This window comes from Rhinolophus sinicus, linkage group LG03 (genome assembly GCF_036562045.2).
Source record: "Rhinolophus sinicus isolate RSC01 linkage group LG03, ASM3656204v1, whole genome shotgun sequence".
Classification (NCBI taxonomy): domain Eukaryota; kingdom Metazoa; phylum Chordata; class Mammalia; order Chiroptera; family Rhinolophidae; genus Rhinolophus; species Rhinolophus sinicus.
Window position 1 is genome coordinate 54,207,998 of NC_133753.1, and position 21,523 is coordinate 54,229,520.

The 21,523-nt window shown below is 35.4% G+C and overlaps 1 protein-coding gene across 3 annotated transcripts in view; it reads right to left on the reverse strand.

The window, feature by feature from the left end:
* The window catches only part of UNC13C (unc-13 homolog C), a 504,352-nt gene that overhangs the window by 272,655 nt on the left and 210,174 nt on the right, over positions 1-21,523 (reverse strand). For all 3 annotated transcript variants that reach the window (XM_074327725.1, XM_074327724.1, XM_074327726.1), the window contains exons 7-9: positions 20,267-20,486; positions 9,061-9,288; positions 7,937-8,078 (exon numbers count right to left, since the gene is read on the reverse strand). In XM_074327725.1, coding sequence (XP_074183826.1) covers positions 7,937-8,078; positions 9,061-9,288; positions 20,267-20,486 — 590 coding nt within the window. The remainder of the gene's footprint in view (positions 1-7,936; positions 8,079-9,060; positions 9,289-20,266; positions 20,487-21,523) is intronic.

Consider the following 21,523-nt stretch of genomic DNA (forward strand, 5'->3'; position numbering starts at 1 on the left):
TAACAAAAATGAATCACCAAGGATCAACTATAGAGTCCTGTAGAAAACATAGTATCGATAGATACATAAAATGTAAGTCTCGTAACTCAAAATTTCTCACTAAAATGGGCAGACTACACTGCTGATTTCTCTCTAGAACCCACTGGGAGAACACTTCTTCCTGAGGTAATGAATGGTTTATGATAAGCATAAAACATTTCATTAACCGTAGCACAGGAAAATAAAATGTCATAGTTATGAATTGATCAAATATACAACTTACTAGGTAGGATCAAAGAACAAGATAACAGGCACCTTAGATTTATGTAATATTTTATCATTTTAAAAGCACTTTCATATACATTATCTTAATTTATCCTCATGTGATATTTTTAAAATTACATGTTGTTTCCAACGCCTCCTAACCCATATTTCTGTCAGGGCTTAGCTGGTCATACCTGTTCTCTGCAAACACTGTCCAAAGTACCCCATTTTAGAATCGTACATTCATAGCTTTTTGAAGATTAAAATTTCAAACTTCTTTTTAACCCATGGTGAGAGAGGTAAAATTAAAATTGCAATTACTTAGTATTTATCTCTTGAGGGCATCAAACTGCCATTAATGGGGGCACAATTAAGCTTTCAAGCAAAAAAAAAAAAAGAAAAATTACTTCATTTGTATTTTCCTCTTATTCACCAACTTTGTGATCGCCCGCCTTGATCAGGTCAAAAGCACTTTTCCAAGGGAGAATTTGGGTGTGGGAAAAAATATACTTCTTTATTTCTACTTGTATCTTACCTGTGGCTTCACAACAGGTAGCTGCTTTATAGACTTGGCTCTACTATGACCTGTCTGAGCTTCAATTTTCTCATTCGTAAAATGAGTTGGATAAAAAAATCTCTCAGATTGTTCACCCAAGCTGAGTTCTCTATTTCTATTTCAGCAGTACTTTCTTTTTATATCATCGTGTTCACTGACTGGCCTTCTCTCAGCCTCACTACTCAGGTTGGAGCTTTTTTTGAAATGGAGTATTACTGCCAGGTTTGCTTTAAAGTACTGAATCTCAGCACAAAGCATTGGATCATAGTATTAATGCTAATAATACAACAACCATGTTTAATGCTTAACAAGTGACATGAGATCTACAACATTATGTCAACAAATATAACAATCTTGGGAAATATGTAATATTGTCCCAATTTTTCATATTAGAAGAGCTAAAGCCCAGAATTTAAGTAAATTGCCCAAACTGCAAACTAAAACCATGTTATTAATAAGACATAATATTTTCAGAATGTCGGGACATGTTTTTACATTCAGTTTAGAGGGCAGAGCTGTCATGGTACTGGGAAGTATGGATGAGTTCGTTAGTGACATGTATGCATTTTTCGAAATCTGCATATAAATTCACTACGAGCTCACTTCTTCCTGTAAAAGAAAACCCTGACAAAGGGAAATAAGTTTGCAATTCTCATGCCATTTTCATGGTAAAATGAAAACATGCATGGGTAGATTCAATAGGATTACAGGAACCAGCAATATAGATTCTCAATAATAAGAATGGAATCTCAGAGTTCAGGACACTGGTGACAAAAAGAATTATTATTGAAAATGTAGGCATTCATTTTGATATTCGAGAAGAAATATATAGAGAATAATTATGAGTGTAATTTCACTTAAAGTTAATAAATATTTTTTACTAAAGTTAAAAGTATTGCAGAAAAATATGCAAATTATATATATCGTGCACAGTAGGGTGCAATCAAATTTGAATTTCTTGTTCCTTGAAAATCATGTTATTTAAAAAATCGATACATTGTTATTGCTAGGTCGATGATGCCTCCTATCAAAAGGAAAACAGAGGCATAGAGTATAATAAATTATATGGAAATTGCCAGTTGGAATATAGATAACTATACAGTTCAGAGTTCTCTTTTGTGTACTTGCTCTCATGAACCATGAGGTTTTCTAGCCATCTGGTAGAAACAAACACTAATCCTGACCTGAAATGAGCACTGGATACCATCACATCTAGTTCTTTTGGGTGGACCTTGTCTGGGTCTTGCCTCACATACATGCATTTATTTAGCTGATTTCTCAAGGGGGACCTTTTGCAGAATCAAAAAATTAGAATAAGTATCTGTGCTACTGCATTTCTTTGAATGAATGCTTTATTTCACAGTTGGAACTGGCAACCTGTGTGGGACAAATATTTCCAGAAGTTGTATGTATGTTATTTGATATGTCCCATGTTGGCTCTCATGCTATGTTGTTTTTCTTATCAATTAACTTCACATTTCCAGTGTTTCTATTCTAGTCAAGAGGGAGTAATAGGAACTAGAGATTCCTCCCACATGAAAACCAAAAAGTGAACAGAATACATCAAACAATGGTTTTCAATATACTGGAGATCTGCCAATAAATGACAATGATCCCAAGGAGACAAAAGAGTAATAAAGTGAGGCTCATGATTACTTCAGTTTACTGCGTTGAGGGAGTTTCCAGGCCACTGTACAAGGGTGGGAACCCAGATGAAGTCTATTGGACCCTCTGAGTTAAACAGATAGAACTGAAAATCTGAGAAGACCAAGGCAGCTACAGGTCACAGGGCATACTATCAAAAAGCTGAAAAGAAGGAAAACTCCAACAATCTATGGAGGATTCCTTTTGAACAATCAGCTGAGTAAGGATAAGTAAATGCGTGTGATAAAACTACCCAAGGCCAGGTTAAGGGCCACTGAAAGGGATTATATATAACAGTGGTCAGCACTCCCCAAGGCCAGAAATGGTGCTTGTTTCTACTAAGCAGGCTAGATATTCTTATCGTTCATGAGTTAGTAGACAGAGTACACAGAAGCGTCTCTGCTTCAGTACTGAGGAATAAAATGGCTGAAGCTAAGTACTGTTTCATTCCCACTTAACAAAACTCAAAAGCAGGACCCAAAAAACTAAGCTATTTTCATGTAACTTCACCGTGTCCCAGAACAAAGCTCAAGAATACTTACAGGATGACAAAAAGTATCTAGCAACCATCAAGGTAATATTTATAATGTCTGTCATCCAATATAAAATTATCAGACATGTGAAGAAGCAGAAAAATATAACACATAATGTAAAATGTATCAATCAAAACTGACCAAGAATGGACACATATGTTCAAATTGGCAGTCAAGGACTATAAAAACAGTTATAAGTTTTGCACATGTTTAAAAAGTTAAGTAGAGAAAGACAATGTCAAGGGAATGAGAAGACTAGTCAAATATAGGGAGAAAATATTTTCAAAAGGCACATGTGATAAAGGACTGTTACCTAAAATGTTCAAAGAACTCTTAAAACCCAACAATAAGAAAATAACCTGATTAAAAATGGGTCAAAAACCTTAACAGACACCTCACCAAAGAAGATGCACAGATGGCAAATAAGCATGTGAAAAGATGTTCCACATGATATGTCATCAGGAAATACAAATTAAAACAACAATGAGCTACCACTACATGGTTATCAAATGGCCTAAATCCAGAACAATGACAATATCTAATGCTAGAGAGGATATAAAGCGACATGAAATCTCATTCATTTCCGGTAAGAATGCAAAATGGTATAATCACTTTGGATGGCAATTTGAAGTTTCTACAAAACTAAAAATACTCTTACCATATGATTCAGCAATTATGCTTCTTGGCATTTACCCAACGAAGTTGAAAATTTATGTCCACACAAAAACCTGCATATGAATGTTTATAGCAGCTTTATTCATAATTGCCAAAACTTGGAAGCAACCAAGTTGTTCTTCAGCAAGTGAGTGGATAAATAAACTGGTATATCCAGACAATGGGATATTATTCAGTGCTAAAAACAAATGAGTTATCAAGCCATGAAAAGACATGGAGGAACCTTAAATGCGTATTACTAAGTGAAAAAAGCCAGTCTGGAAATGCTACATACTATATGCATCCGACTATAGTTGAACCTTGAACAACATGGGTTTGAAATATGCGGGTCCACTTATATGCATCTTTTCCCAATAAACACAGTGGGGCCCTCTTATTAGTGGGTTTCATATCTGCAGGTTCATCCAATCCTGGATCAAAAACAGTATTTTCACATTTCCAACCACAGTTTCCCAAACACTGATTCCCAACTGTTGATTTAATATGCTGATGTGAAGGGCCAACGTTGGAGTCGAAAGTTACACTCGGACTTTTTATTGTGTTGGTTCAGTGCTCCTAAAACAAGATTGTTCAAGGGTCAACTGTATGACATTCTAGAAAAGGCAAAATTATGGAGACAATAAAACAATCCATGGTTGTCAAGGATTTGAGGAGGGAGAAAGGATGAACAGAGAGAACACAGAGGATTTTTAAGGCACTAAAAATACTCTGTATGATACCACAATAATGACTATATAGCATTATACCTTTGTCCAAACCCAGAGAATGTACAGCACTAAGAGTGAAACATAGTGCAAACTATGGACTTTGGGTGATAATGATGTGTCAATGTAGGTGCATCAATGGTAACACCTGTACCACTCTGGTGGGGGCATGTTGATAACAGGGGAGCCTATGCATGTGTGGGGGTAGGAGGTCTTTGGAACTCACTACGCCTTCCCTTCACTTTTCTGTGAACTTAAAACTTTAAAAAACAAAATCTTAATAAAAATAAAAGTTAAGTGGAGACATGGAAGATGCATAGATCCAATTTGAACTTCCTGAGATAGAAACTAAAATAATGGAGATGAAAAATAGAATTGCTTGGATTAATAGTAGATTCCACATTACAAAAGTAAAGGTAAGTGAATTTAAACACATAGCAATAAAAATAATCAAAAGTAAAACATAGAGAAAGAAGGAGATAGGGAGTGAAGGGCGGTGGGAGTGAAATAGGGAGAAAACAAAAGCCAGACCATCCGTGGGCTGTGGGACAACTTCAAGAGGCCTACTCCTTGTACACATGGAGTCTCCAAAAGGCAGAGGCAGAAAGAACATTTAAAGACATAATGGCCTAAACTTTTCCAAATTTGAAGAAAACCACTGATCTACAGTCTCAAGTAACTCAAAACCAAAGTACCAGTAACACAAAGAAAACTATACCATGTCACATTATGATTAAATTGTGCAAATGAGTAAAACAAAATGCTGAAAAACAAGTGGAGGGGAAAGAAAGACGTGAACAGAGGAACAAAAATGAGGACAACAACAGATTCTTCATTGAAGAAAATGCAAACACAAAAGACAATGGGGAAACATCTTCAAAGTACATTTTTAAAAATGGCGTTCAGCATCATATGATCATTTCACTAGGTGCAGTAAAGGCATTAAGCAAAATACAACATCTATTTCTGATCAAAACTGTCGGCATACTGGGAATAGCAGATGGCTGTCTTAACTGGATAAATGGCATCTGCAATAAACCTACAGCTAATATCATAGTCAATCAAGAATGTTTTCCATCTAAGATTGGGAACAAGGCCAGCATGTCTGCTCTTATCACTTCGATGTGGCATTATACTGGAAGTCTTAGCCAGGACAACAAGGCAATCAAAATGATATTAGACTTTTCTTTTTGTGTGTGTGAAAAATGATAAACTGATTCTAAAATCTATATGGAAATAATTCAAAGTTTCTAAATTTGCTAAAATAACTTTGAAAAAGAGAAAAATTTGGAACTCTAACACTACCTGATTTTGATTTTGTAGAGTAAAGCTATAGTAATCAAGACCATGTGCTACTGGCATACAGGTGATAAATAGCTCAATAGAACAAAATAGATCATTCAAAAATAGATTCACACATATATGTAGAGCTGAATTGTATTCAATGTGAAACAGCAATTTAGTAGAGAAAGGATAGTATTTTCAAATAAGGGTGCAAGAACCATTGGATATCCATCCATATGCAAAATATAATGAATGTAGGTCTATAATTTTAATATAAAACATAAAACTATAAAACTTATACAAATACAAAAATAACAAAAATGGTAAAATACTTGAATACTTAAATAAAAAAAGATAAAGTACAGCACATAAGCACATGAAAAGATGCTTAGAGTCATTAGAGAAATGCAAAATAATGTCACTATAAGGTACCATTACATATGTATTAGAATGGCTAAAATTTAAGACCGGTCTTATCAAGTATTGGAAGGATATATGTGACCTAGAAATCCCATATATTGGTGGTGGAAATGGAAAATGGTATAACCATTTGGAAAGAGTGTCTTAAAAATTAAACATATTCCTAATACATGTTCCAGCTATTCTACTCTTAGGTATTTATTTGAGAAATGTAAACATATGACCATACAGATATGTATACATAAGTGTTCCTAACAGCTTTATTTTAAATAGCTAAAAACTAGAAACAAACTAAATATCAAGAGTTGAATTCATGAACAAACTGTGATATTTTATTACAATGAAGTGCTACCTAGCAAAAAAAAATAAATGAACTATTGTTAAACTGTACAACATGGCTAGATCTCAAAATAACTGCTGAGTGAGTGGAAACACACAAAAGAAGAGTGCATTCTATATGATTTATTTGTATAAAATTCTAGAAAATGTAAAGTAAAAATACTATCTATAATCATAAAGCAGATTAGTGATTGCCTTGGTTTGGGGGGAGTTACAAGAGATGGCTTCAATGGGGCATTCAGAACCTTTTTGGGTAATGGGTATGTTCAGTATCTTGTCTGTTGTGATAGTTTCATGGAGGTATGCATACCTAAAAACTTAAAAAATTATACACTTTAAATATGCAGATTTTATGTTTTGGCAGTTAGTTATACCTTAATAAAGCTATTTTTAAACTTTCAAATTTCCAACTTCTGAGGAACTGGAAAGTCTAAGGGCATTGTCTCTGCACGATCACATGGCAAGAGAAGCTGTCTCTTTTTTAAGAGTCACTTGCTGTCAGGTTTGCCAAGGTCCCTATCCCTCCCCTTTGTTGCCCTCATCCTGTTTCAGTCTTTCACTTGACTGCCTTAGGAATCTGAATTCATGACTATCGATTAACTTCTTGTCTCCTGTTAACAAAGAAATATTAAAATAGTTTCTTCCACTGGTCTGAAGGAAGAAACCACCCAAATTCCTTAACTCATACTATGGTTGTCCTCTGTTACTTGGTCCCAATGATTTTCCAAATCTATTGCTTAATACTCCCTCCTCCATCAGCCCAAATATACAAGAAGCTCTATATTTTTTACACACTATTGCTCACATTTGCAAACAAGCTGTATGTTTTGGGCTTGCTTACTTAGCATGTTAATGAGATCCATGTTTAAACCATTAACAAAGAGAGAAAAATAAAAAAGGACTGCCTTTAAATTCATGCTTAAGGATTTTCGTTTCTACCAAGTGATAATTGGAAGTCGGTTTATGTCTCTGCAGGAAGGAGTCTTGGAAAGAAAAGAACCCTTGACAGCAAAATGATTTCTTGCTGTTGGGTGCAAGGTATAAGAAGTTTAAAAATAAATGACCTTACAGAAAATGAGAAATTGTAAAATCTATGATGAACCATTTCACCAGTATAGATAGGATGGTATAGATGTGATGGGCCAGGTGATACCCAGTCTTTTTATTGCCTTTAGTTCTAAATCCTCAGATGTCAAGATAGTGCTAAATCAAGTCTGTTAATTCTTAGCTATATTGGGCTAACCCAAGATGTAGATCAGGTTGCAATCTTTTATTTTTTTTCTGCAAAGTCACCCAAACCATGTCACCTTTCGTTGTTGTTGTTGTTGTTTGAAATATTCTTTTTACTCACTTGCTTCCAAGGAGAAGAATAAATAAATATTATGAGTATTGAGTTCATAACATTAGTTTGATTCTTTTTGTAATTTGTATACATACTATTAAAATGAGGTAATCATTGCTTGTATATTTTGCATGCCTATTTTAAAATTATACTCAAATATTTTAATATTTGTAATAGTTTCACATTATATACTTACAAGTAAAACTTCTCATCCCATACTGGATTCAAGTTTCCAAAAATGGTTTTAGTCCTTCTTTTGTTCTTTCCAACTTGAACTGTAACATATGGGTCACTCGACCCTGTTTTGTCTTTTGCCTGCAAGCCTTGTGCAGAAACCACTGAAATAACCAAAATAAACATTTTAATATGAAGATCTCCTCAGAAACAAAAAATAATAATGAAGGAAATCTTTTCTATCACTTTGTCCCTGTGTTTGCAGATGTATCTCCATTGCTTTCATTCTCATGTACAATAGGACTTCAGAAAATGTTTAACAAAATAATGAATACACTGAAAATTAAAACCTTCCTTTTGACTAATATGCTTTTGCCTGTAATGAATAGTAGCTATGTACATAAACATATATATATATGCTATATACTCATCTATACATTGCTGTACATGTATAGAGAAATAAGGCTGCACATGCAATATGCAAAAGGTTACCCAATGTAATTTGAAGACCTGTGATTTAAAATTTATTTATTTGTGAGTTTGCTGTCAGTACTAATCAACTCAACCCAGTAAAAGAAGCATCTTTATTTTACCTTGTGAATACAACATAAGTTAAGAGGCTTGGTAAATCTTCACATGATATATATGCTCTTACTGTTAATATTACAAGCAATTCAGAAGTTCAAATTACTAGACATCACTTAACTCAAATTGTCTTGACTCAAGGATCAATTAGATGAAGGATATTGATCCAGGAGTAAGTAAAACAATATTTTCTTATTAAAAAAAAAAAAAGAAAGAAAAAAACTAACTGAAGAGATTATTCAGCGGCAGGCAGCAACAAAGCTAGCCTTGTAAACTGCAGGATACCGATCAGTATATTGTAAAACAGAACCTTCTTCCTCTGGAAGAGCTTTTGATTTAGAACAAGACACAGCTTTTGACTAGAACAAGACACAGACAGAACAAGAAATTATTTCACTTATGTAGTACATGTTTTAGAAATTTGAAGTACAAACTAGACTACTTGTAAATATCGACAAGATTGAAAATTCTACTTGTTTGACCTATCATATTGTTAGCAGTGAGTTCTAAGACACAGAAAAATCTCAATGAGGGATAAAAATGTTAAAGATTTATTTTTACCTGTAATGGTTATTTTTGCTGACCACTTAGATGTCCCATCCAGTACACTCTGTTTGGCCGCCTTTGTGTACTGCACAAAATCTTCCTTAGAAATCTGAAACATTTCTTGAATTACTTCAAACACCTCTGGCCTGTTTTTCTCCCTGATTTTCATTCTTTCTTTCATAGCTGTAATAATGGTCTGAGTCTTGTCTTCGGCACCATGCTTAGAACTCTTTTCTGCTGCTCCTATAATAGAAAAATCAGTGGTGGTGTAAATGTATGGGCAGTTACTTTTTGATGACTTGAGAAGGAGAAAAAGGAGGAGGAATATGAGAATAAATGAATGCTTTCATTCTGAGGAGTCAGAGTAGCTTTTTGGAAAGTATCAGGAGAACAAGTCCTGATGCTGAGATTCAGAACTAACCCTGTGTTGTTGGCAAGTAAATGAACCTCAACAATACCCAGTTTTCTCACTTGTATCACTGGACTAAATCAGAGGTTGTGCAAATATTTGGTTTGAATCTTCAAAAACAAACTTCAAACATAACAAGAAGAACACACACAATCAAATGTGTTATATAGCACACATATTTACTCAATGGATAACCAAATCAAAATTGAGAAATAGATTGGATATGCATGGTGAATGTCATTCAAAAATCAATATTTTAAATACTTGTGTTCATCCAAAGTGTCTAATTATTTTTATCGGTGGCCTTTATCATAATTAAATGATTAAAATTTTCTTATAAAATGTATACCACCAGTATTATAGAGTAAGATTTTACTTGGAATAAAAGTGATTTTGTTGTTTAAAAAGATTTGAAAGCCACTGGGCTAGATTATCTCTAGAGTATCTGACAGGCCACAGCCTTGAACTTTCATTTTATAATACGGCCACAGTTTTGAATAGATTGAATTCTCACTTTCCACTCAAACTTCTTTGGATTTCTAGGACATTGTTTTTTTCTATGACTGACCTCGACTTTCTGGGCATTTTTGTTTATAACCCAAATCCTTCGGGCAGTGAAGGATTTCCAAAAGTCCATTCTCGCACCCCTCACCTTCCACCACTACTGGGCAGATACGCTCGATACTCTCTCTGGCCTTTGGATTGCTCAATATCATACAACATGTAAATAGTGAACCATGATTTTAATTTTCATGGTTCCTTACTGAGTTTGAAGTGAGAAAACAAAAGCCCATGTACCGGTGTCTGCAGGAAGTGCCACTGTTGAAAGCAAACATGTTTTTGAAACAGAAGCAAAAATAGTTTTCCACTATTTTCCAAAATAGTGGAAAAAAACAAAACAAAAACCAAACAACTTGTGTAATAGCTAGTAATTATTCCAATATTCATCCACATGACTGTAAGTTTGCCTAACTTGGATTAATTTTTTCGAAATATATTTCTGAAAATAGACATACTAATATCACATAAAATGTCGAGAGATTAAATGAGATAGTTTATCTGTATAATTCCTATCACAAAGGATAGCCTCAGTAATGATTTTTTTATCTAATTCTGTGAATCTTAAGCCAATTTAAGTATAGAAGCTAAGACCAAAGGAAAAAAGGTCAACTATTAACTTTCCTTTTATAAATCTATATACAATTTGACAGCAGTGCTTAAGTGAAAATCTTTATTTATTTGAAAGTATAACATTTGTTCCTTAAAGTGGAAAAAAAAATTCATAATAATGTGTAATTAGAAGTTAAAAGAGATTAATCTTCTAATGGTAGAAAGAACAGATTCTGCCTTTATCTTTTTTAAAAAAAACTTTTGAGGACAAATCAATTTGCCATTCTAAATGCCCTGGTCACCTGTTAAATTATGCTCTAGAACAGCTACGCATTTGTACATTTTGTACCTTTAAGCAATTAAGCATGCTTGTAATTTATCAATAATGACTTAACTCCATAGTACATAATTCTTGCAAGGCAACATTAGATTAGGCTAGACTAAATACCAGTTGCAACTATTCAACAGGCAGATTTTACTACAAGTATTGGAATATTCATTAAATAGAAAAGACAGTGATGGCTTGAAAAGTTACCTGCAAGATTCAAAACCCCAAATATTTGGTTTGGAAAGGCCATCTTAAGAATGTTCAAAGAGTTAGAAGTGTCCTAAAATTCTGACTCCCTCCAAAATTTCTAAACAACTACTGTTGTGATCATCATTAGTGCTACCGAAGGCTCTAGGAAAGAGTGTTAAAGTCCCCAAGAGTTATTTAATACAAAGTCCCTATGAGTAATATAACAGTGTACTATTGTTATATTGATATTTTGGATTATTTTTTCTAAATTTAGGAAGAGCCATCTGTCAACCACCCACATAATAAGTGCTCATAACCAAATTCAAGGCTGGACTGTCAAGAGGTTTTTCATCCAAAGGAATCAAATCTCTGAACTTAATGTCTGCCTCTTGAATTCTTTTAAAGAATTAATTAGGAAAGCATGACAATCATTTTGAAATCCTTCACCAATGCTCTTGATGTTGGAATAGAAGATTTCTACTTGTACAGACAACAGACCCATAAATTAAAATCATCTATCTTGGAGAGTAGGCTAACAGAGACTTGAGTTTAAGCCTTTTATCTGTTATTTCTATCTTTAAAAATGTAATTTTTTAACAGTTCTTTTACATTTTTGATCTGAAGAAAATGATTCAACTTAGATCTGTTTAGTTCAGAGATACAGAGGCAAATTCATAATTAATTTTTGTCACCAATCTACAAGTACTTACCATTGCCCTATTGGGTATCAAACCCACATATCTCACCCTACTCTTTAAAAATAAAACTGTTTCTTAAATAGTTGTAACTTGAATTTCCAGTGCTTTGGGTTTTTTATTTTTCTTCAGGCCTATTCTGTTTATCTCAAAGTCATCAGAGATAAATTTGCATTTATATGAGTCTTCCCTCAAAATGTCCACTAGAAGTTCTAGTAGCTTCATTTAAATATAGAAATATGTCAACCACAGATCAAAAATAAATGAAATCAAAAGAGATAATGTACAGTGAAAGCATCTTATAAAGTATAATACATTATACAAATGAAATGCATCATTGTTATTTTTAAAAACATTGAATTGACTGATCAGTCAATACAATTATGAACAACAAAACTGCAAGAGAATTCAACTTTAAACAGGGGCAAACTTATCACATATGTTTCTCTTCTCTATAATTTAACGAGGCAGCCAGTTAGAATCCTTACTTTTTTTTAAATTTTCATTTATTACCCAAAACATATAAATGCCATGTGAAATTCATAATTTCACTACCTACATATGGCAATTGACAATTTCAGTATTTCTTCCAAACAATTGTCTACATACACAAAATAACTGCAATATTCTCCCTTGGTCTCAGTCTCTTCTCATTTCTCTCAACAGCAGTTCCAAAACATTTCTACTCTCTTCAAGTCACTACCTGATTCACATTACCCTCCATTCTCAGTGTGTGATCTTAACTCTTTCTTAACAGAAACAGAGGCTTTCTAAATCAGTGGTTCCATTTTCTCCTCTTCCTCACAAATTAAAAAAAGAAGTAAACAACAACAAAGCAAACCTCATTTGGAGCATTAGGAGATTTCTGTGGTGTAAAAATGCTAATGTCAACTTCAAGCAGCTGCCTTGCAAAATTCTTGATCACTTATCAACTATGGACATAACTACCTGAATATACATATATCCTACATGCTAGCCAATAAAGCCAACCTTAATTAACTGTTTTCCAAGAATCTAGCACACTGCTTGGAAAATAGGATACACTCAATACGTAGAGAAGACAAAATATTTCTTAAGGGAACCTAAAATAAAATGATTTGAGCATTTAACTTGGCTCTGGATTTCATTTAATGTGTTAGAAACTTCTTGTACACTCTGACCATAAGGCCATAATCCTGAAAGAAGAGTAAATTCAATGTAAAATGATAAACATGCTGTGGAATGCATCTTATAAAGATACAAAATACACCTGGCCCCTGGCTTCAGATTTCAAATTTTCTGAAAACAAAGGTTGTTTGCCCATCATTAGAAAGCAGGATTTGGTTGGCCCATGTACTTCATACACTTAATAGTCAGCATAAGACAAGGGCATAAGTCCAAATATAAATGGAAGCAATATACCAAGAAAATCACTTTTAAATGAGACAGAAGAGCATAGTAGCTCATGATGCTTTGGATATAGAAGGAAACAATCTTGTGTGTGAATCCTGATTTGCCACTTACTAACCATTTGAAATTCGGCTAGTGACTTTATCTTTGCAAGCCTTAGTTTCTTCATCTGAAAACCAAAAGGAAAAAACAATAATGCCTTCCTTAGCAGGGTCATGGTAAGGAGTAAGTAAATGAGATGTAAGGCGATCATGCATACAGTTTCAAAATTAATAATTGAACAAGCATAGGAATTTCAGAGTGTCAAAAGGGTTGATGATACAAGCATTTATTAAAGAATTTCACATTAACAAGAAATTTAAGGATTTTAAAACAAGCTTCGGGGAGGCTGGTTGGCTCAGTTGGTTAGAGCACAGAGCTCATAACACCAATGTCGCCGGTTCGATTCCCACTTGGGCCAGTGAGCTACACCCTCCACAACTAGGTTGATGACAACTACTTGACGTGGAGCTGATGGGTCCTGGAAAACCACACTGTTCCCCTATATTCTCCAATAAAAATTAAAAACAAACAAACAAAACGAATTTCATGATTAAATGACCTGGGAAGCAGTTCCTTGAAAACTCTATCGTGGACAGTGCCCCACCCAAGATCTTCCATGTGCTAAGTGCTCTATGACTATTGGATAATTGGGAGCCAATGACGTGCTTGAAGAGAAAAAAATAGCGTTCCAAGAAACTAGAAGAAAAAATATTAATGATAATATTAAATATTATTGATATTATAAATCCTACTTATTACTAATAATATTAATAAAGAAATATAATTATTGTTTTGCATTTATAAATCCTCACCTGCATTTGAGGCTCATGAACCCAGAGGAGGTAAGTAGGTGGTTAATATGCACAGAAAGCAGGAAGAGGCTCTGATTCTGAGGCATTTCCCTCTCAAGGAGTCTCTATCTAACATGAAAAACTTGATAGTGTTTCTTTCCTAGTAAAATCATTTAGGTGGGCCTGCTTTCCGTGCCTCTTCCCTTTCCCATGAAACCACATTGTTGGCATTTCCTATCCTTTCCCCTTTAGTTGTTTTACATCCAAGATAATATTAACCGTCTTCTTTTAACATGCCCTAAGTTTTTTCAAGGAACAGACCTGCGACTCCCCCAGTTTTCAAGTCAGCCACCATCTTTTTTCTTATAAAATCAAAGCCACACACCACATTTCTCACTACCAACAAAGGACTGACATTTAACAGAAAGATAATTAGAGGAGCATAGCATCATTTCCCACCCCTGGAGGTGGTCCTTCGACATCAGGGGAAGGTGGGCAAGTAGCCCTCTTTCAAGAAACTGTCACCTCCTCTAAAGTGACTCCACTGTCAGTGAGCCTGGTTCCAAAAACAAACAAAAACCACCACCCCACACTTATACCACCCTACCGTATTCAATTATCCCATTATTTGTAAATGTAAACTTTTAGAATAACTTTAGAAACACATATTAAAAGAAGACAAAATGAGGACTACAGCTCACAATTCTATGTTAAAGCTACTACATCTCAGGAATGCTCTCTGGATGCTCCCTTTCTTGAGATTTCCTGATCATTTCAGGGCCCAAAACTGTAATATCTGTCTCAATTAGGGAAACAAATTGAGAAAAAGTACACAATTTTCAAAATATTATTACTATGTAAGTAAAAAGAAAAAGCAAGGGAGAGATGGAAGGAGGAAAGACCTTTTTGTTCTTCTCACTTTTAGTTACATAGATTTCTCACACCTTCTTCAAAAAATAAACAACAACAAAAAAACCCTAAAATTTAAATACTAGATTTATTTTTATTTCTCTTTTCTTAGATAGCCTCTGACATCCAGGAACTTGGTTGATACAACTGGTTCACAGTGTCATTGAAGGCTGGCCTGAGGCTCACAGTGAGGCCATCTTGTTCTCCTGTGTGACATGAGCAGGGCCACAGGACACCGACCTCACACATGGTCCCTCTATGACTACTGAAGTGAGACAAATAAGGCGACTTCATAATTTTGTCGAAACAGAGACGAAAGCAGGGTCACTGTGCAAACCACCATATACGGGTACCAAACATCCCCTCTCCTAAGTGACCACTGTTTCTTTACTGAGTCACCTGTTACTAGCTTTACTCTAATCTGCCCTCCTTGTAGGTAAGATTTGTTAACGTGCAGAATCACAGAGGTGTTCTCACTTCCAGACAACACCTGATTTAGCTCAAACTTCTGTTTTCTAATACCTCACTGAGATGCCCTGTGGTTCACTCTTGTATGCTCTCCCTTGCAGCAATAGATAATTGCTACAGGTGTGTTCCTGACGGTCCTTCACTGGGTGGCATTGACAAATATTATTAACTCTTTTCACACTTGTGGAAAATGATGCCTAGAGAGGTTTTAAAAAATTCCAGCAATGGCAGGATGAGACACTAGATCTTTCTCAAGTATCTCAGGACTATGATATATAGCTATAGATAGATAGATATAGATATAGATATAGATATAGATATAGATATAGATATAGATATAGATATAGATATAGATATCCATTATCCATTGCTTACGTTATGTTGAATACTTCAATGGCATGACGTAAGGCGTACTCTCCCCTTTCGTTTCGTTCCCTAACAGCAGCCTACACTAGCACCTCTCGAAGAACCCTCTAGAAATCTGTGGTTATCTGAAAGAATGATCTTGAAACAATTCCATGCTATTTCTAATGTAGTTCTCATGCCCTCATAGGTTGCTTAATCAACATTTATTAAGTAGCTCACTGTGCTGAAAGGTGTGCCAAGTTCTGGGGAAATAAAGACTATGGTCTCCACTCTACAGCAGTGGAAACACAAAATCCTGCTTCTAAGCTACGCGAGTATTCATTACATAAGCATATTTTGTGTAATTGCTGTTGAAAGAGTAGAAAGTCAAAAGTTTCCACGATATGTGTGCACCTCTATTCATCTAAGTTTTAGGAAATATGTTTGAGGTGAGGGACAATAGCAATTACTCTCTCTTGAGCTCTAAAAGCCCAGAATACAGCTCTCACCCACAGAAGCTGCTCAATACATACAAATTACTGACTTTGTTAAGATATCGTGGTTGCAAATGTAGTAACAAAGACCAAGAAAGAGAATCAATATCTAGTTTGCAGACAGGAGTGCAGCAGCCAGATTTTCTAACATTATAAATTTGCAATGGCTAAAAGTCAGGACACAAAAGTCAGTGGGGAGCACACAGAACAAGAGAACACACCTCACAAGATGCTGCTTTCCTGAACTTTCAGTGAAATATTTACTGTCCTAATGCAAGCATTTGAAATTTCCAGTTAGGAATTAAAATTAGACAGCATATTTATTCAGTGGGACTAGGATTCCTTTTTTGGAAAGGCATAGGAAGTACAGGCCCGCTGGGTGGGGTATCATGGTATTTGCATATTTTTCCAATTTTGAAGTTGTCTCTTTTCTACTTTGAAAAGATAATAAAGAAAAATATTTTACATATGATCTCTCTTCTACATGTCTCACTCTGCACACATCCTCATTCCAGCCAACATATACTTTTTTTGCTTTTTTACCCTAGTTTAAAAGTGTTACCGTATAATAGTCACAACAAGTTCCTTATTAACATCGTTCAGGGTCACAAACTTCTCTTTCATTAGCTACAATTCTTCCACCATCAAATGCTTTTTCAAAGGAGGAAGGAAGGAAGGAAGGAAGGAAGGAAGGAAGGAAGGAAGGAAGGAAGGAAGGAAGGAAGGAAGGAAGGAAGGAAGGAAAAGAGACCTTTTTAGATAGGACACAAATGAGTTAAAGAAAAGCAGGCAGAATCTGCTACTGCCACTGGCCTGGAATTGAGAGGGGAAGTCAGTTCTCTTTTCTTAAGGATTGATCTTTTTTTCTCCTTTGGTCTCCTCTGTTCCTACTCATCACTCTGCATAGCTGTCAGCCTTGGGCCGGGAAGAGTAAGGTGTAGGAACCACCACCAAGTAAAATCCGATAAAGAGGAGCTGAGATGAGACTGTCTGGGGGAACTTATTTGATGTGTCCATGGGTCTCTGAACCTTCAAAGAAGTACCAAAGCAGTGAATGGGATTTTACAATCACTTGGTTTAATTCCACCTGACTGAAGTGTTTAAGTCACAGATCCAAGACTTGATGGGAATGAGATACCGAATTCTAATCAATTTGAAGTAACTTTAAATACTCTCTTTTCCTGCCTCATTGGTCAGGCCATGAGTAGAGTCTTTTGTTTGTTTGTTTTGTTTTGAGAGAGAGAGAGAGAGAGAGAGAGAGAGAGAGAGAGAATGTGAATTGCAGAAAAGGATTACCAAAATAATAAGTGTCCTAGAAACCTGAAGAAAACTATTATTTCAAGTATTTGAAACACTGTCATATGCAATGGAAGCCAATTTAGTAAATATTTTTTTAAAGGCAAAATTTGACTTAAAAAACAAAAGTTACAGGGGGCAGGACTTGGTTCAAATTTTAATTTATAAGCTAGAATTTTCCAGTGATAAATTCAGCTGTCTAAATTTCCCCTGGAGTTGGTGTTCAAACAGAGATTGAATGACCATTTTGAGAAAAAAACAGAGAAACTTTTTAGGTTTATAGGGGGCTGCATTAGCTGTACCTTCCAACTCAGATTTCTCTTATATTTTACTCTTTCCTTTGCTTTCAATGTTGGCATACATGGAAATATCTCACACAAGGTGTTATTGCAAATTTCTGGCTTAAAGCAAAGAATAAGAGAAATTTCTTAAGGAAATGTCACCGATTCTGTAGGGACGATTTCAAATTGTACTGATAGTTATTGTAGAAAATGGTGAAGTTGAATTCATATCCTTGTAAAACCTTTCTGTTCAGTGCAAGAGAGTATGTATGGGTTTTAGTGAAGAAGTAAGGAGGTGTTATTAAAGAAAATATCCACATCCTAGGGTATATATATATCCACCCTCATTTTTCTGCAATATTTTTTATTCTTCCAATTTATATGTGCATTTTAATAAATAACCTCAATGAAAATTTTGCCTAATTTATTGACCAATATCCAGTAATCCATGGTGTCTTAAGAAATAGAAATATATTACAAAAATGTTCATAAAGATTAATGAATGGGTGGCATCTCCCTTCTCTAAAAGACTGAAAGAAGAATGAACTTATTTCTTAGGTATATTGTGCATCATTTTTTTTAAAGGATTTGAGCCATTTGTTTCTAGATGGCAATATTTTTCCTAAGTGTTTTCTCAAACATCACTGACCTATATGTTTATTTTTTAAGATGTCTATTTTACAATTCATTTTTAAATTAAGTGAACTGAATTTTAGAAGGATTAAGAGATTTTGCAAGTAAGTTGACTGAGTAATATTGAGTTAAGCCCCCTTCCTTTTCAGCAGATATTCCTAAATGTATACTTTTTTATTTTTTAAAGAAATACTACTTTTTCTTTAATGATGCATTCATTACCATTAACAGCCTCAATGTGATCTGACTGTGTAGGGAGAAAACTAATCAGGAAGAGACTATAGAATGTGCATGACTATTACTACAAAAGCCAGTTGTGACAATATTTCTGATTTAATCTTTATTTTGACATTTTCCTCTGTCCCTCCTTGATTTCGGGGAACCCAGGCATCTTAGACTGATGGCATTCATATAAACAATAAACAGAGGGGGCAATCTTTAGATGTGAAAAAAACATTATTTGCAAATGAAAATTCATGTTTAAATATATTTCTTGGGCAATGCTTTCTTAGTTATTTAAGGTTAGCAGACACGACTAAATAAATGAAGCAGCGAGAAGTCCATAATATGTATTATAGAGTGTGATGTTTTGGCATTTCTGTATCTAATATAAAATATCAGTGTAAAGAATTTTTAAAGACAGAATCGTGCGACTTCATGAAAAGGGAAAAAAAAAAAGAAATATGTAATATATAGGTCTTGTTGCCACTAACCATTAGTATAGGGTTTTTCTTTCCTTGATGGTGGTAAAAAGACCTCATTTTCATAACATACTAGTCTTGATACTTTCTTTAGAGATACTTTCATTAAAGATCTTCTCATGAGGTATATACCTGGGAGCAGGGTGTCTAAGATGCTCAGGTTCTGGTTCTTCAGTGAATTTAGCTGTGTGACCTTGGGCAAGTAACTTAACATCTCTGTGCTTCAGTCTCCCTATCTTATAAAATGGGAGTAATACCTATCTCACAGGGTCATTGTGGGGATTAATTAGAAATGCCTGTAAAGCATGTAAGGTTCTTGAAGAAGGCATTATATAAATACAAAACAATATCTTTTAAAGTTGGTTTGTTTAGAAAAAGAATTTTTTTGGGGAACAGAAAATTTAAGATAACTTGTCATACAGGTTGATGTGACATGTACCTATTCAGACGTGTGTAGGGATGGAGAGGCCACTGATATTCATTGAACATCTACTTGTGCCAGACTCTTAGCAGAGACTATTTCATTTAGTATTCCCAATAACCCTCTGGGGTAATCTTAATATTCTTGTTCGTTTGGTGGAGGAAAATAAAACCCTGAGAAGTTACAATGCTTGCCCACAGTCACATATCTGGTAACTTAGATTTGTCTTTAACCTTCAAACACAAGACTTCCTAATTCCAAGGCCTGTGTGGGAGCTGTAGACAAACAAGGCTCCTTCAGGCAGGCACCAACTACACTTGGGAAGGAATTCAAGATGCTGTAAGCGCAGGGGTGTACCTTACATTGCCCCTGTTGAGGAACACGACTTTAGGTATTCCCACTTACCATATCGGGCTATTATGAGATGAAAGTGATAAAACAGACTGGAAGTCACTTGAAAGTTTTCTACCTGATGCGAATGCATCTGCCTTCCAAGTACTCATGCTGAGGAGTCCAATCGTGCTGAGCTCAACACCACAGGGAGGCATAACCCACTATATGACTGGCTGGGCGGGCAGTATGCATTTCTTTGTATAAGTGGTAGGCGGGGAGAAGTAGCATGTCTTGAAAACCAGCAAGAGCTCTAGAGAACTACTCTGAAATCATACAGGATAAAGCAGGCTCTGTCTACCCCCTTGCTCAGCCTAATCAAGTACTCACTCTGCAAACAGTCAGCGCTGAGGAGGTCCTGACACTTCTCGTGGCACTTCACTCCACACTCCAAACACTTCATGCCTTGCCGGGCAATGCCCCACAGGAGCCCTTCACACTCATAGCAGTAGGTGGGTGCCGTAGCTGTCCAGACCTCAAAATTGTGTGGGGTGGTGGAAGACATAGGGTAGATCAATGCCTGCAAGGTCTTCTTGAAGACATGCATTTTCTGTGAAGGAGAGAGAAATTACCAAACAAGCCAGAAGTGATGGACAAGCCATTTTATCACTTTCCCTTGAAAATGCTATTTTGGGTGAGTCCTGTGATTACTGATTTAAGTGATGCCAGTAAGCACAGTAACTCTACTCACTTATTCTTCTCGCAGTGTTCTGGGGCCCAATTCAATTATTAGAACACAAAGAACTCCCTAATCTTCCACATTGGACTGGGCTACACTATTGTGCAAACTTCTTTCATTGCAATATAGAGCTCTAATTACTTGACAATGTCTATGTCCCTGACTTACTGTAAAATCCATGAGGACGGGGATGATAAACATCTTCCTCAAAGCTGCATCAATCCTCAGAGCCTAAGCTAGTCTCTGGCTGGAGATAGGTGCTCAGGAAACATTAACTTAAAAAAAAAATGAATTTATATTACTATCTTTGGTCTAAGTCGGTGCTTGGTAAAATCGTAAAATAGATGAAAAGTATTCTCAATGCTGACCCTACGTGTCTAGAAACATCCTCTCCCATGTTTTATATGCTACCAAGGTCTCTCTCCCGACTCTGTACCCTCTCTGGCACTTCACATCTCCCCAAGCCCCAAACTATGCTTCCTCTATAATTCTTTCTGCAGGGAACTGGTTTCATTGCCTGTCACTTAGGAAGGATCATAGCAACTAATTCACAAGACAGCAACTGTAACCAATAAGGTTAAATGTGGCACTCTCCCATGGTGATTTATATTTTAAAGGGAGATAATTTTTATAGCATGAGGAAAGATTTTCTAATGGCAAACCAATCCACTGAACAAGTAGCTAGGATATCTGAGTTCCCTAGGATAGGCCTGATCAAATAATATTTAAAATGGGTTTCCTTAGTCAGGGACTGTCTTCCATATGTCTCTCCTTAGTGCCTAAACATTGCCTATCACTGTCCCTGGCACATAGTAGAGGTACAACACACTTTTCTCATGAAAGAAATGAATGTTCTGTCACTTAAGAGTCTTGTAATCTACAGAGAGGTTTAAGGTCTCTAAGTTTCA